Source organism: Odontomachus brunneus, unplaced genomic scaffold, assembly GCF_010583005.1.
Source record: "Odontomachus brunneus isolate Ranch 3 - 2012 unplaced genomic scaffold, Obru_v1 Obru_scaffold_063, whole genome shotgun sequence".
NCBI lineage: Eukaryota > Metazoa > Arthropoda > Insecta > Hymenoptera > Formicidae > Odontomachus > Odontomachus brunneus.
In genome coordinates this window covers 1550494-1571450 of record NW_022639513.1, presented here as the reverse complement: position 1 = coordinate 1571450, position 20957 = coordinate 1550494, and the positions used below count along the sequence as shown (strand labels likewise).

Below are 20957 nucleotides of genomic sequence, written 5' to 3'. Positions count from 1 at the left end.
GTTGACTTTCCACGCGAGCAGAACTGGGAACGCGCAACGCGCCGGCGCGAGCTCGTAAACGTCAAAGCGCGGTTGTCGTGGAACGACCGCGAGATGGCGACAGTGGCGACGCTCGAAGATGGAACGCTTGAACTTGGCTTCCAACGCGATATCGATAATTGTGCGCGTCTCGACAACGTCTGTATCGAAAAGCTTCTCGAGTTGCGATAGTTGGCAAGTTCGTGTCGCAGATGACGCGTGTGTGATATTTGTTCGTTTTAATTGTATTTTGGATATATTTAATGTGATAATAATAACGTGGTGCTTTTTTCTTCGTGCTCGACGGATAACAGATCATTAAGTCAACGTCATACCTGTAATTAGAATGCTTCAGAGGGCTTCGAAGCGTATAGTGAATCACCCTAAACGCTTCGAAGCCTACAAAGTATAGTAAACGGATCGCACCTTAGTGTGTCAACAGTTGGCATATGCGATGGAACAAAGAAAAGTTTGCTAAAAGGTAGTAACGATCTGTAAGAACTGGAAGAAAAAGAATCTTCAATGAATTCGACGACAAATACACTCGTTTTCTTTACGACGTAGTGCGCGTCGAGTTTGCCTTTACTGCAAGGTAAACCTTCTAACCTTCTGTACTTTTGGCAGATCAGCCAAGAATCTAACAGCTATATTCTGTATATTATTTTACTGCGTTATTGATATATTTCTCGATAACAAATTGTTAAAAAAATAATACTTGCGATAACTACGACATTTATTTTATGTGACTCAATATCCTTAAGATTGCTGAAACATGAGAGGATAATCGAGATGAATCATCAAGTCGGCACCATTGTTACTTTATATGATATTATTTAATAATTAAAATGACTATAAATATCATTAATGCAGTACAGAATATTGTTAGAGTCAGTTATGTGAAAACATTGATTCACTAAAAGTTATTGTTACATTTTACTAATGCAATTACATAAAGCTCATACAAAAAACAAAGTGACAAATCTTGGTTGTACTTTTCCTACATTTTCTATGTTTAAAGTAAAACAGATGCATGTTCAGACCTTGAAAAGTAGAAGTCTAGAACAATTAAGTACAGAAGATACTAATATGAGGCAATATAAATATAAACAATGGAAACAAGTGTATATTTATGTATATATTCAAAACTTGAAACATTATTCAATAGAAATATATCAATAGTTTTCAGAATATAATTTTTCTATTTTAGTATAGCATATTTATGTCTTTGTGGATACATATAATATGTATATCTAAAAACATATATATATATATATGCATATTTATTCTGAGAAATATAAATTGATAAAATAATATAAATTTTAAACAGTTTTTTATTCACAATGTCATATTTCATGATGTATTATTAAGTTGTGCTATAAATTATATGTATGTGAATAATAGAAATTTAGAGTATGCACATTGTATTCATAATGTATAACGGTGTAATTAAATCTACTTTTGAGAAAATATAAAATAAATATGCTTTCTCTATATATCTTTTAGAAACCCACATAGGTATCCTGAAAAGATTACTTTGGATATTTACTTTTCTATTATACTTTATTTTGCAGTCATTTTATATTATTTTATTCAAGTAAATTGTTTTATTCCTTATTTCAATTTACAGCACAATTTAAAAGTTATTTGCACACCAATTTTTCCCACACAGTCTTATATTGATTCTGTTTTTATCATGATTTTTTTCTTTATTGCAGCTAATTCCTAAGAAAACAAAAACAATGTCTCAAACAACAACTATTGAAACTGTTACTATAACCAGACCACTCAAGGTAAGATGAAAGCTTAATTTTACAATAGTTATATACAATAATTTTTAGTAAAAAGATTACGTACTTAATAAAAATATAATATTATTTTTAGTAAAAATCAATTGTTTATTAAATATTTTTCACAAAAATATATAAATATATTTCCAAAGTACAAGATAGACATAGATTTGTTAGAGTTAAGAATGATTGGAGAAAAGGGTAAGGACCGCGAAGAAAAGAAGCGGAACGAAAGAAAAAGAGAGAAAGAATAAGAAAAAGCTGGAAGGAAGAAAGAAAGGTCGAAGAAAAAGAAACAGACGAACGCAGAGATTGGCGCTCGCGCGCATTGCGCCGCGACCTTTAATGGGCGCTGATGGGCGCAGCCTCCCTGGAACCTGGAATCCGATGCTTCCCCCCCGATCTCCCAGTCGCGGAGAATCCGTGTTCCCGGTCGAGACGCGATTCTGTTTCTCTCTCTCTCTCTCTCTTTCTCTCCCTCCCCTTTTCTCATTCTGTTTTCTTTTCCGTGAGTAGCCATTCCTGGGGAAAATCGTCCCTTCGTCGGCGTCTCGAACAACTTTTCGAACGTATCGCCGCACCTTCGTGATCCGTCCGCCCTGAAAAAATAGCTCGCACGCGCGCTACGTTACACAGAAGGGTTGCCCTCGTCCGTGCTGCCGACAGTGTCGTAGGCCAGTGCGGCTTGAAAGCCGTTGACCCGCGCGAAACCAGTCGATCAACCCCTTCGCTATGTGAATTCACACGCTTATTTTGCGACGCGCGTGTCCCGTTGCTCTTTAAAGGGTCTTTAAAAGGTGCGCAGCAATCTCCGCGTGAGAACGGTCACCGTCTTTTCGCGCATCGTGTCGCTAGGTCATAGGTCGCTCGCCGCTCGTAAAAAAACACTGGAACAATGTTCTGTGTGCGTTATCGCATCGTCGTGACACTGTCTGCAACAGCGTCGTCGATCGCTCGTCTCTAAACAAGAGTTCCTCTATTCTGTTGGTCAGCACCGGGATTGGGGATTATATTAGGCTATCCCCGCGTGTGTTTATCTTCGATCGCGAATTTATACAGTAAGATGATTATGTACACAGTCGCCGAGGATCATATGGGCGATAATGAGATCGCACAGGTATATATTCTTACTCAGAGGGCTCGTTTGTGACAGAGATAAAAATAGATAGATAGAGAGAGAGAGAAAGAGACAGACTTCTGTTTTCTTTAACTGTATTTCTTCATGACTGCATTTGATCTTTTTCTCAACATTGATTTGAATAGACAATTATCATGTTTAGAAATTGTAACAGTGCAGCTAAAGAGAACAGATATTTTGTTACAGAATGTGCGACAATAATATGAAATGGTGTTAATGATCTACTTGGTTAATTGCAAATTTGTTATTGCATCTTGTGTTTGTTTGTATTTGCAGGTGATCGCATTCATATGCGGGATCATAGTGATATTACTGATGATAATGGGTCTTGCATCCACCGATTGGCTGATGGCTCTGGGCTGGAGACAGGGTTTGTTCGCTCACTGCATCGAGGAAGGCGCTCCGACACCTCTGCCCTTTAATATGCCTGATCCTCCGGGATGTTATCAAGCCAGAGATAATGGTACGATTCACGTTTTAATCCGAATAAATGCAACACGAGTCCAAGGATACCTATTTCATATTTTTTTACAGCTTATATAAAAGCAGCCGCAGCCTTGTGCGTGGTGTGTCTCTTGACAGATATTGCAGCGACGATTCTCACTGGGCTTGGTTTACGAACACAGGATCACAGGGACAAACACAAGTACTACAGATTCGCAGTATTTTGCATGGGTATTGCGTGTAAGTATTATAGGAATACTTGTTCGTTTTTCTCTCTTCTCTTCTTTTTCTCTCTTTTCATATTAATATATGTATTTCGTATTCTAGTCGTATCCCTTTTGATCGCGCTGATCATATATCCAGTATGCTTTTCAGCAGAACTGAATCTCGGTAAGATATTGTGTTATTTCAAAAATATGTTTTCCTTTTGTATGTGTAGCAGATAAAGATGTTAAAACATATGTGAAAGTACTAATGTAATATTCTACGTATAATTAATGTTCAAGGAAAATTATTCTTTTTTGGCACAAAAAATACTCTTTATATTTCTATCGAAAATGTATTATTTTCAGGTAATCGAACCATGTGGGAATTCGGTTGGGCATACGGAGTCGGTTGGGGTGCAGCTATTTTTCTGTTCGGAGGAGCGATACTACTGTTATGCGACAAAGAAAGCGAAGAAATTTACTACAAGGAGAGGAAAATCGTACGTGACGACATTGGAGGTGGTAATTCCATGATCGGTATGGGACATCACGCTGTTCCACGAAGTGGAACGCAGCTAGCCTAGTGGCATTGCTCCCTGCCCGATGTTGTTCTCTAGGTGATTTGTTTCATCTTTTTCTGCTCTCACAGTTCGACACATGCGCATACGGGAAGACGTACATGCCTATGAGAATGCTTGAGAGTTTTCATTATCGGTATTTTTTGGAGACATCCGGTATAGACGTGAATCCGTTCATTAGACGAGTGTTCTATCAGTTTCACATGGGGGACACACAATAATGTCCTATTAAAGGAATGGCAAACGATCCTCTTACTTCCGACTATTCCTGATTTAGCAATCGCAACTTTTATACGACAATTTTGGGACCATTATTAGCTTGATTCTGTTATATTTCCTAGATTGTGCATAATCTTGAACAATTTTATACATACGCGCGTGCATTCGCGTATATAATGTTTTTACTGTGATTTAAAGTTGGAAAGTTTGTGTCACATGACGATGTACTGCATTTATTATCCGTAAAATTAAATCGATAAGAATATCGTACTTATTATTGTGTCTGACATATAAAAAACCGTTTTTCAGAGTAAACTTTAAGTTCTTTACGCACAAATAGAGACACGTACACATACACACAGACAATTCGGGGATTTAATTTATTCTTACTAAAGTTTTATCCGACATCATGTTTCTTTTTAACATGTGTATTAAACAAAACTAAATATAAGGAGAATCCGGTAAATTCAAATTTTACTTGTTCAATGAAGAATAAGATTTCTCGTCTGTCTGCATTTGCTCTGTGAAACGTAATTTGTCACGATACTTGAATATATCCTGTAAAATTTGCTCAAATCTTTATGCACAACACAGAAATGCTCGATTACAATATTGCAAATACATTGCTGCAACATTGAAAGCAGTGTAATGTTCATAGTTCACTGCGAGTGCAGTGCATTTATAGTAATACAAAGTTGCTACAAACATATTACAAGTTGTGTAGATTGTTCGATACATGGCACGGGTTCCTCACATTAACCCATCCGCACACACCACTGCCATTCTCCATATTCCGGCCAGTCATAAGACAACAATTTTCGACCTTCTGATTATATTCACTAGTACGCAAACTTTACATGCGTGAAATGAACGCTGCCTATCGGACGGTCGAACATCGCAATTAAACGTTACTGCAATACTGTTGCTATACATTGGATAGAATTTTGCAATCCCACAGTGTCTATAACATTGCACTGCAATTTACAAGATTATATTGTTGCTTTGATACAACTGAATGCAGTTTATGCAAAGTGCAGAATAACAATTATACTTTTCATACTTATCACTGTAGGAAATGCAGACATAGTGAAAAAATTTTATTTTTTCTTAATTTCTTAAAAACTTATGTATCTTTGATGATATATATTTGTTTGAGAAGTTTCGTTATACTAACATCTTTAACATTAAGTATAAAAGGACCCTTAAGAACCATAATACTCGACCAAATTTTTTACCAGAAAGAATGCACATAAAATTTGTCAAACGATATGTAATAGAAAGTATGAGATATTTTGAATCTTTTACTCAGAGTATATGTAGCTTGTCTATCTCATTTATTACTCTATGAGCAATTTTCCTTGTTTATCAGAATTTATTTGAATTTCATATGATATATTATTAATGATTTGATTTTTTTTCTTTTTCAACAAAGTGATCAGAATAATGTATTATTATATATTAATTTTTATCAATTTTTTGTAAATGGTGTACATATTATAGATATTAGTAATTTATTATTCATTTTTGTGCACACACACATATACACAATTTTTCTTTTTTCTCCTTCTTGGACCCTCTTTTTGCTCTGTTTTATTTTAATTTTATATATAAATATATTGATATTAAATATATGATTTCGTATTAATCTGGTATAAATATATGTACGTTTATTATACATTTATTATTAATATGCATTTGTGTATGTTAATGATAAATATATGTATATATATTTATATTAGAAGAATTTTTTTCATTATGTATCTTAAATTTTGAATATGCATAGCATGGAGAGGGGGCAGACTATGAAAAGAGAATATTTACTTAAAATATATACAGTTTAATACAAACTTAATAATATAAAGCCCCACAAATGGTTAATGTAACATTTTAGTTTTAGAACTTGTTACAATGTGTATATTTTCTCTCTAATTTACAACTCGCGTAAACAACTTCGTTACTGACCTCCTAAGTATTTATCGTTTATTTAAATATAAAAATAATGGTGTGTGTGGCTGAGATGATATCTTGTTTACGTTATACTAACCACTATTTTCAAATAATTCGTTAGTTATTAACCTAACCTAAAAAAAATGTGTACGCGTTGTCGTTACGGAAGAAAAAAAGAAACGAGTAGACTATGAAAGCTTTACCATTGCTCGGTCATGTATACGGTATGCCGATCGTCATCCTTATCCATTGTATTGCGTGTTAATTGCGAACGTTGCAAAGAAAAGACTGTAGTGGTAGCAGCAGCATGCATTGAAAAAAATGTGAGCCTTGTGCAGCATGAAAAAAAACAGTCTCCACATCAAATGCTTGAGAAACAGTTTTATATTACGGAGCGTAGCAATATTCATCGTTTGTAGACGAATCTTGAACTTACCTCATGTACCTTTTAAGTTAAATTAAAGCACAAGACATTTAAGTATGGATGATGGAACAGAGGCAGCTCGGGCAGACATTATTTATTATGCGTTATTTGCATTAGAAATACATGTACGTACATGTGTATATATAGATATAATATTTTATAAAATACATATGTAGTTTATACATATATATAGGTCGCGTGTTATAAACTCGCAGATGTATTAATCCGAAGCGACGTGTAACAAATCCGCCATACGACCAGCCTATTATTAACGTCGACTACGCGTTATATCTTTTATCAGATATAATAACTTGCGCAATTATTGCAATATACGATTTCCATGTGCTTTAAGGAATAAGCAAAAAGAAAAATAAAAGAACAAAAAAGAAATATGAACGAAGAAACATTCGTTAAATTTGAAAATGTTTCTGGTCGATACGACTGAAAAGTTGAAAGACGAGGTATACTATTGAGAATTGAGTACAATGTTGTTATATTCACCTTACATAATAATAGATTTTCTATTCCTTACAACTGCTTTATCCTCTACCAATACTTTATTACATATACTACCAGTACTTTATCACATAAGAAACAGTATTGCGATGTAAGAAAATAATAAGAAATTATGCAAAGTATGTATGTAATAAATTCATACACAAAGCAGTACATATATATGATGTATACAAAGCGGCATATATCGATAAAAGCAATATGTTGTATCAGTCTTGTGTATATCGTATAATTCTGTCATCTATTTGTGAAAGATAGAGGAAAACGTATCCAATATAATGTTTTTCAAGAGCACTAAGAAGCATTTGCTCCTAAAACACATATCTGAACATATTTCCTTATTGAAATTAAAAGATTGATTAGTTTTTAAGATTATCGAAGTAAGTTTTTTATGAATAAAGTAAACAATAAATTAGTTTACTTTTATTGATTCTACTTGTAGTCACATCTGCTTTTATAAATTGGTGACAGAATTCAAATTGTCATGTAATCATCGATTTTCTATCCTATCACGAAACATTACTATGCGTGTATTGTTATAACAATTCGTGTTATTACTACCCGTAAGTGTTAATTTAGAGATTGAAATGGGACACTGTCATCAAACACACGATTTTTGTAGCAACACTGTAGCGGTAGATATACGTAAAGAACTGTAGTCCCTTGAGCATATAGAATTAACACAACACCTGTATAACAATCATAAATTCACACACACACATATATACACATAAATATATATATATATATATATATATTAGTGACTATATATATATATATATACATACACACACGCGCGCGCGCTCACACACACACACATATATATATATATATATATATATATATCACTAATTTCATTATATCACACAATCATTTAGGTATGTATTCAGCAACAGCATCATGTATAGTACTTTGAAGTATATACATATCGCATTTAATGTAAAAGTATACCCTCTGTTACATATATATAAGTATAGATAATATATAAATTTACATATTATTTGAGCGCCCACATATTCCAATGTTAACGTATCATATTGTACAAAGAACAAAATATGTACAACGTTAAAATTACAACTGTACATGGTGTTTTATTTTACTCAACATAACTGCAAATGTAGGAACTTGATAAGTTATTCCATTTAAAAAGGTGAGGTTAACTTTTAAATAGCCTTGATTTGTCCATCTATAATTGATTTTTCCTTTTAGATAACATATTCTTCTCAAAATTGTACAATTTTCCAAAACTGCATTGAAATAGGACACTGTGCGTGTGTGCGTGCGCGCGCGCGCGTGTGTGCTTACTGTTAATCAAACAAATCAAGTTTCCCTTTTTCTCTTTTAAATTATTCATTCATTTTTCTCTTAAAATTCCTGGTCTTTCGACACGAAACTTTTGGCTGATGATGTCAAGAAAACGCATGTCCAAAATTCTTGCAAAGTGCTTCAAGATGAATATATTCAAAAAATGGCATTTACAATTGATTAAACACACCTGTAAAATACTCTGAATACTTCTCTTTTGCTCTAAGAAGCAATAAATAACCGTACAATTAATAAAATAACGAGGAAATGTCAAAGAGAAAGGTTGCGTATTTTATCAATAAAGCAAAATGTTCGAAGTACTTTAGAAATGTGCTTAACCGAGATTGCGTTATTTTTTTAATAAATCTTTTTATTTCAATATACTCGGTAAGGATTTTGGATATATGTATTTCTTCGCTCTCTCTTCCGACGTCATAAATCAGAAATTCCTCGACCAGAGGCCAGGAACCTCAATTTCTCATATAACTGTATAATTAACTTATCTCAAAGGAATATAATGGAAAGTCGATTATGCATTTATATACAGTAAGTCAGTGTTGCATCGACATCTTACGTCGATTCGCGAATAGTTAAACTACACGCTACGGTCCAGGTCATATCTGCATGTTTCAACGCGCTCACCAGTCGTGTGATTCTGTAACTCTTAACGACAATGTCATTATCGTTATGTTGTTGTTGCACAGCTTTTCTATCATATATTATACCTGCTCAAGGACCACGATAACGACACTATCGTTACAGAGCTGCGCCACAGACGTGCTCTAAAGAAATGGCGGCGCCTGACAAACATGATACAAGTTTATGCAATTATTAAGAAACGTTCGACAAAAAATCTTACGACAGTCGCAAAGCTGCACTTCCACCGAACGCGATTATTCACGCTCTATCCGATGTACGGTGATAGAATGTCCAATAAAAGAGCTTGTTGACTACGCTTTTCGTCCAGTGACATTTTGTTCCTAAGAAACGAATCATCCTATTGGTCGCTGCGCGTCGCACATTGGACACAGGCGGTGTAAATCCATGTCTGCAGTCTGAAATTCACAAAGTATGCGCCAGCATCGAATGACTCGTGGCACGCGCAGGGAGCGCGCGTCTTGTATGCGCACGATCTCGACCGTTAGAAAATTGCGCCATTTTTTAGTTGCCGAATGCGATTGAATTGTTTAGCGGAAGGTAGCCGCGTACGGTGGGCGTGCTGAGGACGATTCAGGTTGTTTGTAACGTGGTGCTACGTGAAATTAGTAAGCAGGTCTCCGCCTGCGGTCCGCTCGCCGACAACAACAATAATTCATCCACGTGTGCGACTTCGTGACGATCCGAGCGTCATCAAAGGGCAAGCGGAATTGATCATCGATCGAAATAACGAGCAACGAGAAGGCTCATCCGTGGCTCGTGTCTGCAGGTTATAGTCCGAGCTGGAGACGTCGTGACGGTGCAAACCGGATTGTTTTAGTCGGGATCGCAATTATTCACCACGTCGGACAAAATGTCGGTGGACACGCTGACCGATTCCGAGCTGCGGACCAAACTGATGGAATACGGCTACCCGGTAGGGCCGGTGACACAGACGACTCGTAAGATACTCGCTAAAAAACTCAAGAACCTCATGGATACCCACGGCGCCGTCGGATCCCGGCATTCGTTGGCCGCAAGGTGAACAGAGCTCTCATTTTTAGCTATGCTGCATTGTATGTTTCTTGCGGCCGAAATGTCCACGTGCCGCTCGAATTACTGTAATATCGCCGAGTTTGGATAGCCTCATCAATAATAATTCCCACATTCATTCGAGAACAAATGAAACAAAAGAATCGACGTAAGAGTTTAACATTCGAAGCTTTAGTTGCTATTTTTTCCTGCGCCTATAGCATCAAAAACTGTACTCATTTGTTTTGATCTCTGTACAGAAAGTGCAATCATGGAGAAGTTTTCAGAAGCAGAGTTGTATCAGTTCCATGTTCAGCATTAATTCAGTCCATCAGTTTAACTCTTATTATACAATGCTTTATATGATCATAAGATTGCAGTTTGGAATGTAGTATAATATTATGAAGCCACGCTTAAGAGGATATTGGATACTTATGTAATATAGCTTTGTAGTTTGCACTGTTATCTTATTTGGTCATGTAGAATTGTATATGTTTTTGCAAAGTGAAAGTGCAAATGTCAATGCATGGAAAATACTAAATATTATATCAAAATAAAACAATTCTTTTGTTAAATTTTTTTTGTTTTTGAGATGATATTTGATGCCTTACCATGTGTTAACATTTCCATTCTGTAAAAGCATTTGAAATATTATGCAACTAAATAGAAAAAAAAGTGTAACTTGCAAAATTGCATTATATTAGTATCCAGCATCTGCTTAACTTTGTTGCTCCACAAAAGTAAAATTTAATTGTGATGTGATAAGCTCCTGGCCAATCTTATATAAATAATTAAGGATATCTAGAAACATATATAGACTAACATCGTCTTATATTTGTATGTTTTTGTGTTTGACTGTTTTTTTTAATTTGTGCATTAGATACAGCAGTGACGACACTGACGATGATACCAACACGAATGCCATCAAAAAGAAGAAGAGTGCATCAAACTTGCGTCGGCAGACACTGGCAAATCCTATGCCGCCACCTTCTTCGATAACCTCTGACAGTGTAAATACAACGAAGAATCTGGTAAAGGAGAATTTGTCGCCACCTCATTTGGAATTTAAGGATCCATCAGTAGTAGGAACGACTGTAGGTTATGAGTGCAGTCCAGCTACTTCCGCGACGCGCACAACTTCGAAAACTGTTCAAAACAGATTTGTTAGGACACAGAAGTCCTCTACCGTATCCGACGGCCTGGATACTGGATCGGATTCCGACGTCATGGAGGATGCAACAAGCACATTAGCCGCACGTTCCAAGTACCTATCAAACACCAACAGACTATACGATTCTCATAGAACACACGATCGCGGACTGACGTACGAACTCGACCATACAAAAACCAAACCGGCTCACATGACGACCAAGGACGCCAAATATAACGTAAACCCCATGAAATCTAGCATTACCACGATGCAATCTTTGAAGGATGATATTAGCAGGGACAGTGCAAATCAAAGAGATCTTCTCGCCAACTACGAGACTCCGTTTTTATCAGAGTTCACGAGGAGACTCAGTTCACGATCGCTGATAAACACATCGCCAACGCCATTGTCGAGCTTAAAGAGTAAATATGTCTTTTGTAAAACAACAATCTAAGGTCTGTTCTTTATAGCTGCATTATGTTATTTATTTCTCAATTATCTTGTAGTATTTACTTTTTTTCTCTACCTAGGATATATTACCATTCTGATATGCATGTCATTTTAAGTATAAATGTTGCAATTTTTAGTACAACTGTAAAGAACAGATTTTCAATGTTCTTATATAGAATAAAGAAAGAAACCATCCCTCCCTCCCTATTTCAAGCTACATCTTCTGATATATTTTTTGGTAATTTTGCTTAGGCCCTACATTGCGCAATACACTGTCTGGTTTACCAGAGGTAAAGGAGAAAGACTCGAACGGTCATTTTTCTTCCTTAAGGACAACGTACTCAACGTCAAATCCCAGGTATGCATGAATCACTCATTAATATAAACAGTAATCACACGTTACAAATATAGACAAATACTGTTTAGCACAAGATACAATGCATCGTCGTCCGTCGACAGAGTTCGAGACATTATAAGTAGACCGACTTATAAGCCGTCAGCGACAAGCAACCGAGAGGACGTACGAAACTATCAGAATATCATATCGATGGTCCTCGTGATAGTGCTCGCTCTATTCTTCGGAGTTATCGCAATAATATATCTGGGACTTGGTGGGAAAACTGAATCACTACCGTCACTCTCAACGGGTAGGTATGCAGAGTTTTAACTACTTGGAAAGAGCAAACTCTTCCCAAAAGATACAGTTTAATATTGATTATAATTTGTAACAAAGCGCTAAGTGTGCGTAATATATGTTCGAGTCAGCTTACAAGGAAGTCGAGTTGTACATCTGTCGCTAATCACTAACGCTCAAATCTCATATCGCTATTTTTACAAAGTTAAATTAATCAGGGAAACCAAGTTAAATGTGCAAGAGTAAAATATTAAATATATGTGTGTATTTTCTTTTCTCTATATTCATGTATAATAAATATCAAGTATCTCTTGAATCTCTAGTTTGGATATTTTATTTCCTTTTCCCGTTCTCTCTTTCTACGTGCATATATATACATACATATATGTATAATATATACACGTATCATTTCCAATATATTTCAACTTGATGATTGCGGACACGCGCTTTGTACATTTTACTTTAATGCATAATACGCACGCGTTCACGCGTGTATACGACGTATGATTTATCGAAGTTTTACAGAATTTAATTTAGTGGGTCGAGACATCGCTCAATTTTTTAAAGGCACACAGACGTTATTATTTGCAAGTGTCTTATATCGTCTTGCTTTCTCACCCACTTTATATGACACATAATGTATCGATAAATCTCACTTATAGTATCGTACATCTATATTTATAGATAACAACATACCGCAATGTTTTCAACGTACCGATGGAGCTCCCGATCTTAGAAAACCTGGAGTAAATTGTATAATGAAGAAAAACATAGAATCCGTGTTGCAACTGTTAAGACTTCTACAGCCTCTATTAACGAGAAAAGCGGTATCTAAGATATGCGAAAATTCAGACGAGAAATCGTACTTGACCGACGAGGATATTGTGGAAACTTTCAAGAGCGAGAAAGTGGTGGGTTGAAAGTTAACGGTAATTGTTTTTAACGAGATAAGCACTACGGTAATCGTAATTTTTTCTATTTGGCCATGTTCAGAAGAGCCTCGAAGTGAAGGAGGATCTCCACAGCGCACAATTTTTAATCATTAAGAATCCTAAATGGGGTATCTCACTAATAGATATAAATGACGATAACGAAGCGACTGTTGAAGTGTTGGATACTCTGGTAAATATATTTATGTATGCATATCAATCAGTATCGCTCTCTTAGAGACTCTCTAAGGCGGCATATATGTGCTTCTGTTGTCGAACTAAAGCGAGTGTTTATGATCGTTACAGGATAAATTATTTTACGCTCGTCTAAATGGAAAAGTCGGAATGGTAATCCTAAATCCCGAGCTGCCGATGCAATGCCTTATTAAGAACAAGCTCTTTACCATATTTTCTTCTCTCCTTATAGTGGCATTCGGTAAATTTTTAACAGACTGTTTATTGGAAAAGACTTATTGATTCTTGATTATGAGATTTCTAAATGTGCATGTTTCAATTATTATTATTAATGCGATATGTTGCTGATGGTCTTACAATTCGCTAATACGTATTTACAGCATAATATGTATGATATATATTTCAGTAAATTAGTTATACTTTAAAACAGTTTTATTCTTTGCAATATAATGTTGTATATGTGTGATGTTATACAATAGTATACATATATATAAAGTGTGATCAAACGAAAGGGAGATTCCATTGACTTGAAATCGAATAGCAAATTGATAATTTTGGTAAAACATTTTAGTAAACGGTATGTTTTGGTAATTCCAATCAATAAATATATTTAATCGTTTTGACGGCAGTAATTATATGGATGGTAAGTTTTGTAAAATTTACCTCTAGTTTATTAAAAAAAAGCTCGCGTTGAAAGAAATTTCAACGTAATTGGTTCAGTATTTATGAATTTTACTACTAAGGAACTTGAACGTTCTACTCGACTCTAACGTCTCGTTCGTTTGATTACATTCCATCAAGTAGATAAGCAGTATATATGATAACACATCTGTAATGGTAGCTATATATTCTCAGGTATATTAGCATCAATTGGGGCTCAAAAATTATTCCTTTGGTATGTAAAACACAAGAAATCTACGGAAAGAGAAGTGTTCAAACTTGTTAGTGAAATTATAAACATTATCGAGACACATCATCAAAATGCGTCCATTCAACCTGGTGGCACGCAAGATAGTTTCCTCGCTATAAATCACGTACGAGACAATCTAATTTTACCGAAAGATCGTAAGAGAATGTCCGGTCTTTGGGAAAAAGCAGTAAAATTTTTGGATGAGAATGAATCGAGGTAAGAATTTCAACACGCACACGAGATTATTTATTACATCTATGGTACGATGTACAAATATAAATGGTTAAGAACATAATGATGTAATTTTCATCCTCAGAATTCGAAAAGAAGTGCAACAGGTGGCGGGAGAAGAATTCTGTGTGTGGCGATGGTTGCCAAATAACAGTTTGAGCAAATCTCCCGTGCAAAGCACGACTTCTTTGAGTAAGAAACCGAAAGTCTGGCAAGGACAAGCGTTCGAAACGATGGAGGGATCTGTTAACAGTTTGACATGTTCACCGACACCTTGCCTAAAAATCAGACACATGTTTGATCCAGAAATGTAAGTTGCACGCTAATATATAGTATTCATCATTTTTGCAATGAGCATTCTGTGTATATGATGCGTAAGGAAAAAGAGCTTAAAGTAGGAGACAAATAAAGTTAAATTAGATACATCAACACAAGAAAAAAATCTTAAAGATATGTTCCTTATAACTTTGTGTGCACGCAGTTATATTCTTTCCTTATTTTTGTGTGTTGTATTGTGTAGTGAAACCGAAGATGACTGGGAAACGAAAGTACAAGACGCTATTTTAGAGAAATGCGGAGAAGGTGTAAAGATTCTCCACATTCGAGTGGACATTGGTAGCCGTGAGGGTTGTGTCTATATGAAATGCCTGTCACAAGAAGACGCCGGGAAAGCTTACAGGGCATTACACGGATGTTGGTTCGATGGTACGTAATTCATAAATATCTTCAGTCTGATATACCATCTATCTCCTCTTTCCTCTTGGAATTTCCATTCTCTATAACCAAATTGGATATCAACGGTGTGCTTTTCAGAAACAGAAACTTTCCTTTTCAGGTAAATTAGTGACTGTAAAGTACCTGAGATTAGAGCGTTATCACGAGCGATTTCCTGACGCCGCTCGTTGTGTAACACCTCTCAAGCCAAGCAACAATCAACGATTATCTATGCAGGCAAATTATTGGCAGTGTCCTGCGGAATCGAATTAACAGTGCATATTTCTGTTCGGGGATTCATCAGAACATGGTTTTTGCACATACAACTGTCTGCCGACCGACATTTACGAAATCTATCTATTTTCTTGCTTCGAGATAAAATACTTTCGTGCTGCAGCGCATATATTATAAGCGGAGATTGTAACAGTGTGATAACATCCAAGGATTGAAGAAACTTTTTATAAGCATTCTTTTTTTAATTCGCTAACTTGTGTATCATATTCTACTCTATATCTTTCATGATGAACGAGGAGGGTACGTGTTTTTAATAGTTGAGTAATATAATAATAATTATAACAATAACATTAACAATAATATAATAATAAAATAACATTAATAATATACTTTTAAAGAGTTGTAAAATATTTTAATGTTTTATTTTAATCTGAGTTTATAGTAATAGTGTTTTTAGCAATACACATGTGCGTAAGCATAATGTTATTGCATTCTTTATAGAGTTATCTGGAAGGATTACACAATTGCATAAAACATATGTGCAGAGAAATTAACTAATTGTAATCGGATAAATGTGGTAATATATGCAATCTTTTTTAGGCTCGTGACTGATTTCTTTGTATATGTGACTTATGCTACTATAGAAGTCTATATGGTGTAGATCAGAGCTCGTCAGCAATGTACTTTTCGGCCGATTTTCAAGAGATCCGCTTTGTGTTGTTGTTCTGCGCGCACAGCCTACGAGTCGCTCGACGTTCAAGCAATTCATTGGCTGCTCACGAGGCAAGAAGTCAAAGGGAATAACATGAAACAGAACTTATAAAATCGGCCAGAAAGTGTATCACTTGCCGAGTTCTGGTGTACTATATGGCTTATGTTCTAGGTTGACCTAATGTTAATTTACCCAGCTAACAACAAGAAGAAAAAAAGAATAAGAGTAGTAAGTTTTATATTTTATACTAAATATCGGATTGGAAGCCTATTAAGATCTATTTCATTTATACACTTTCATACAAAATGCAATCTCTCTTCGTTTATCTCTCTTTGTTTCTATAAATTTATTCATACTTTTTACATGAGTTTTTAAATATTTATTAATAATATAACACAGAGTACATATGTATATATATATATATCCTTTTTTTACTTTTTAATGAGCATCTATATCTTTATTAAAAATAGAAATAGTTAAATGTTTTATTAGCTGTACAAGTATATATTTTTATTAGAAATGTATAAGTAATTAGCCAACAATAGCTACTTTGGAAGGTGCTTTTCAGACGTTCCAGACATTGCAGATGTAAGTGTTTCGAGTGTATCAGATGTTTCAGTCATTTTAGATGTTCCAGGCATTTCAAAACTTCTTAATGTTCTAGGCTTTTCAGGCATTTGACTAGGAATTTTTATCTTTACCTCCCTGTTTCTATAAATTTATTAACATGTTTTATACAAATTTCTAAATCTATAAATAATAGGACAGTATGTGTGACAGAGATGTGTGTGTGTGTGTCTATGTCTATATATATATACACACACACACACATCTCTGCACATATCCACAAAGTGTATATATACATACATACATACATACATACATACATACATACATACATACATACATACATACATACATATATATATATATATACATATATATATATATATATAATTTTTTTTTATTTTTTAATGAGTATTTAGATTTTTATTAGAAATGTATTTAGTCAACAATAGTTACAGTAGAAGATACCTTAGTAACTTCAATGTTTCCTGCTTTTCAGACTTTCCAGACGTTGCAGATGTTCCAGTCATTTTAAGCGTTCTAGGCATTTTAAAAGTTCCAGATGTTTCAGACATTGATGTTCCAGATGTTTTAGACATTTGAAGTTGACTAGAAACTTGTGTCTTTTTCTCCATGTTCCTACAAATTTATTTACGTTTTTTATATGAGTTTCTATATTTTTATACACTTTCGTACAAAATGCATCTCTCTTCGTTTATCTCTCTTCGTTTCTATAAATTTAATCATACTTTTTACATGAGTTTTTAAATATTTATTAATAATATGACACAGAATACATATGTATATACATATATATCCTTTTTTTACTTTTTAATGAGCATCTATATCTTTATTAAAAATAGAAATAGTTAAATGTTTTATTAGCTGTACAAGTATATATTTTTATTAGAAATGTATAAGTAATTAGCCAACAATAGCTACTTTGGAAGGTGCTTTTCAGACGTTCCAGACATTGCAGATGTAAGTGTTTCGAGTGTATCAGATGTTTCAGTCATTTTAGATGTTCCAGGCATTTCAAAACTTCTTAATGTTCTAGGCTTTTCAGGCATTTGACTAGGAATTTTTATCTTTACCTCCCTGTTTCTATAAATTTATTAACATGTTTTATACAAATTTCTAAATCTATAAATAATAGGACAGTATGTGTGACAGAGATGTGTGTGTGTGTCTATGTCTATATATATATACACACACACACACATCTCTGCACATATCCACAAAGTGTATATATACATACATACATACATACATACATACATACATACATACATATATATATATATATACATATATATATATAAATATATATATATATATAATTTTTTTTTATTTTTAAATGAGTATTTAGATTTTTATTAGAAATGTATTTAGTCAACAATAGTTACAGTAGAAGATACCTTAGTAACTTCAATGTTTCCTGCTTTTCAGACTTTCCAGACGTTGCAGATGTTCCAGTCATTTTAAGCGTTCTAGGCATTTTAAAAGTTCCAGATGTTTCAGACATTGATGTTCCAGATGTTTTAGACATTTGAAGTTGACTAGAAACTTGTGTCTTTTTCTCCATGTTCCTACAAATTTATTTACGTTTTTTATATGAGTTTCTATATTTTTATACACTTTCGTACAAAATGCATCTCTCTTCGTTTATCTCTCTTCGTTTCTATAAATTTATTCATACTTTTTACATGAGTTTTTAAATATTTATTAATAATATGACACAGAATACATATGTATATACATATATATCCTTTTTTTACTTTTTAATGAGCATCTATATCTTTATTAAAAATAGAAATAGTTAAATGTTTTATTAGCTGTACAAGTATATATTTTTATTAGAAATGTATAAGTAATTAGCCAACAATAGCTACTTTGGAAGGTGCTTTTCAGACGTTCCAGACATTGCAGATGTAAGTGTTTCGAGTGTATCAGATGTTTCAGTCATTTTAGATGTTCCAGGCATTTCAAAACTTCTTAATGTTCTAGGCTTTTCAGGCATTTGACTAGGAATTTTTATCTTTACCTCCCTGTTTCTATAAATTTATTAACATGTTTTATACAAATTTCTAAATCTATAAATAATAGGACACTATGTGTGACAGAGATGTGTGTGTGTGTCTATGTCTATATATATATATACACACACACACATCTCTGCACATATCCACAAAGTGTATATATACATACATACATACATACATACATACATACATACATACATACATACATACATACATACATATATATATATATATATATATATATATATATATATAATTTTTTTTTATTTTTTAATGAGTATTTAGATTTGTATTAGAAATGTATTTAGTCAACAATAGTTACAGTAGAAGATGCCTTAGTAACTTGAATATTTTCTGCTTTTCAGGCTCTCCAGACGTTGCAGATGTTCCAGTCATTTTAAGCGTTCTAGGCATTTTAAAAGTTCCAGATGTTTCAGGTATTTTAGACATTTGAAGTTGACTAGAAACTTGTGTCTTTTTCTCCATGTTCCTACAAATTTATTTACGTTTTTTATATGAGTTTCTATATTTTTCACACTTTCGTACAAAATGCAATCTCTCTTCGTTTATCTCTCTTCGTTTCTATAAATTTATTCATACTTTTTACATGAGTTTTTAAATATTTATTAATAATATGACACAGAATACATATGTATATACATATATATCCTTTTTTTACTTTTTAATGAGCATCTATATCTTTATTAAAAATAGAAATAGTTAAATGTTTTATTAGCTGTACAAGTATATATTTTTATTAGAAATGTATAAGTAATTAGCCAACAATAGCTACTTTGGAAGGTGCTTTTCAGACGTTCCAGACATTGCAGATGTAAGTGTTTCGAGTGTATCAGATGTTTCAGTCATTTTAGATGTTCCAGGCATTTCAAAACTTCTTAATGTTCTAGGCTTTTCAGGCATTTGACTAGGAATTTTTATCTTTACCTCCCTGTTTCTATAAATTTATTAACATGTTTTATACAAATTTCTAAATCTATAAATAATAGGACAGTATGTGTGACAGAGATGTGTGTGTGTGTCTATGTCTATATATATATACACACACACACACATCTCTGCACATATCCACAAAGTGTATATATACATACATACATACATACATACATACATACATACATACATACATACATACATACATACATATATATATATATATACATATATATATATATATATAATTTTTTTTTATTTTTTAATGAGTATTTAGATTTTTATTAGAAATGTATTTAGTCAACAATAGTTACAGTAGAGGATGCCTTAGTGACTTCGATGTTTCCTGCTTTTCAGGCTTTCCAGACGTTGCAAATGTTCCAGTCATTTTAAGCGTTCTAGGCATTTTAAAAGTTCCACATATTTCAGGTGTTTTAGACATTTGAAGTTGACTAGAAACTTGTATCTTTTTCTCCTTGTTTCTACAAATTTTTTTACATTTTTTATATAAGTTTCTATATTTTTATTAATAACATGAGAGTACATGTGTATATATACACACAAACACACACACATACATATATATATATATAAACTTTTTAATGAATATTTAGATCTATATTAAAAATATTAAGTTAAATGTTTTGTTGTATAAATATATACAAATTTTGATTAGAAATATGTAAGTTTTTAGCTAATAATAGTTACATCAGATTTAGCATTTCATGCATTTCAGACATTTCAGACGTGTATGATATATCAACCATTTCACATGTATCAAGCATGTCAGATGTTCCAGGCATTTTAAAGGTTTCAGATATTTTAGGTGTTTTAGACATTTGAAGTTGACTAGAAACTTGTATTTCTTTCTCCTTGTTCCTACAAATTTATTTACATTTTTTATAATTTTCTATATTTTTAATAACATGAGAGTACATGTATACACATACACACACATATATATATATATATATATATATATATATATATA

General features: G+C 33.5%; 3 protein-coding genes across 9 annotated transcripts in view; 2 read left to right on the top strand and 1 right to left on the bottom strand.

Annotated features, from left to right (window-relative positions):
- Positions 1-114: 114 nt before the first annotated feature.
- Positions 115-4660, top strand: LOC116846399 (transmembrane protein 47). 3 transcript variants are annotated; one of them, XM_032820161.1, is made up of 6 exons: positions 115-499; positions 1734-1808; positions 3220-3406; positions 3478-3627; positions 3715-3777; positions 3960-4660. In XM_032820161.1, the coding sequence occupies exons 2-6, from the start codon at positions 1758-1760 to the stop codon at positions 4175-4177; spliced, it is 669 nt and encodes a 222-aa protein (XP_032676052.1). In that variant the 5' UTR covers positions 115-499; positions 1734-1757; the 3' UTR covers positions 4178-4660. The 3 variants fall into 3 exon arrangements, with proteins under 3 accessions (XP_032676052.1, XP_032676051.1, XP_032676050.1); XM_032820160.1 differs by having other exon boundaries at positions 115-610; XM_032820159.1 differs by lacking the exons at positions 115-499; positions 1734-1808 and adding an exon at positions 2160-2922.
- A 4981-nt stretch (positions 4661-9641) lies between these two features.
- LOC116846319 (inner nuclear membrane protein Man1) lies at positions 9642-16302 on the top strand. 2 transcript variants are annotated; one of them, XM_032820003.1, is made up of 11 exons: positions 9642-10256; positions 11128-11819; positions 12100-12205; positions 12274-12494; positions 13166-13392; positions 13475-13603; positions 13717-13846; positions 14461-14731; positions 14832-15056; positions 15267-15451; positions 15582-16302. In XM_032820003.1, exons 1-11 carry the CDS (start codon positions 10090-10092, stop codon positions 15731-15733), a joined length of 2505 nt encoding a protein of 834 aa, XP_032675894.1. In that variant the 5' UTR covers positions 9642-10089; the 3' UTR covers positions 15734-16302. The 2 variants fall into 2 exon arrangements, with proteins under 2 accessions (XP_032675894.1, XP_032675893.1); XM_032820002.1 differs by having other exon boundaries at positions 12259-12494.
- Positions 16303-16802: 500 nt separating this feature from the next.
- LOC116846320 (endochitinase A-like) overlaps positions 16803-20957 on the bottom strand; it is a 7386-nt gene continuing 3231 nt past the window's right edge. For 2 of the 4 annotated variants that reach the window (XM_032820004.1, XM_032820005.1), the window contains exons 4-12: positions 20675-20845; positions 20281-20448; positions 19809-19970; positions 19338-19505; positions 18866-19027; positions 18392-18562; positions 17916-18077; positions 17442-17612; positions 16803-17117 (exon numbers count right to left, since the gene is read on the bottom strand). In XM_032820004.1, coding sequence (XP_032675895.1) covers positions 16952-17117; positions 17442-17612; positions 17916-18077; positions 18392-18562; positions 18866-19027; positions 19338-19505; positions 19809-19970; positions 20281-20448; positions 20675-20845 — 1501 coding nt within the window. In that variant the 3' untranslated portion in view covers positions 16803-16951. The remainder of the gene's footprint in view (positions 17118-17441; positions 17613-17915; positions 18078-18391; positions 18563-18865; positions 19028-19337; positions 19506-19808; positions 19971-20280; positions 20449-20674; positions 20846-20957) is intronic. The other 2 variants (XM_032820008.1, XM_032820006.1) reach the window with 2 other exon arrangements.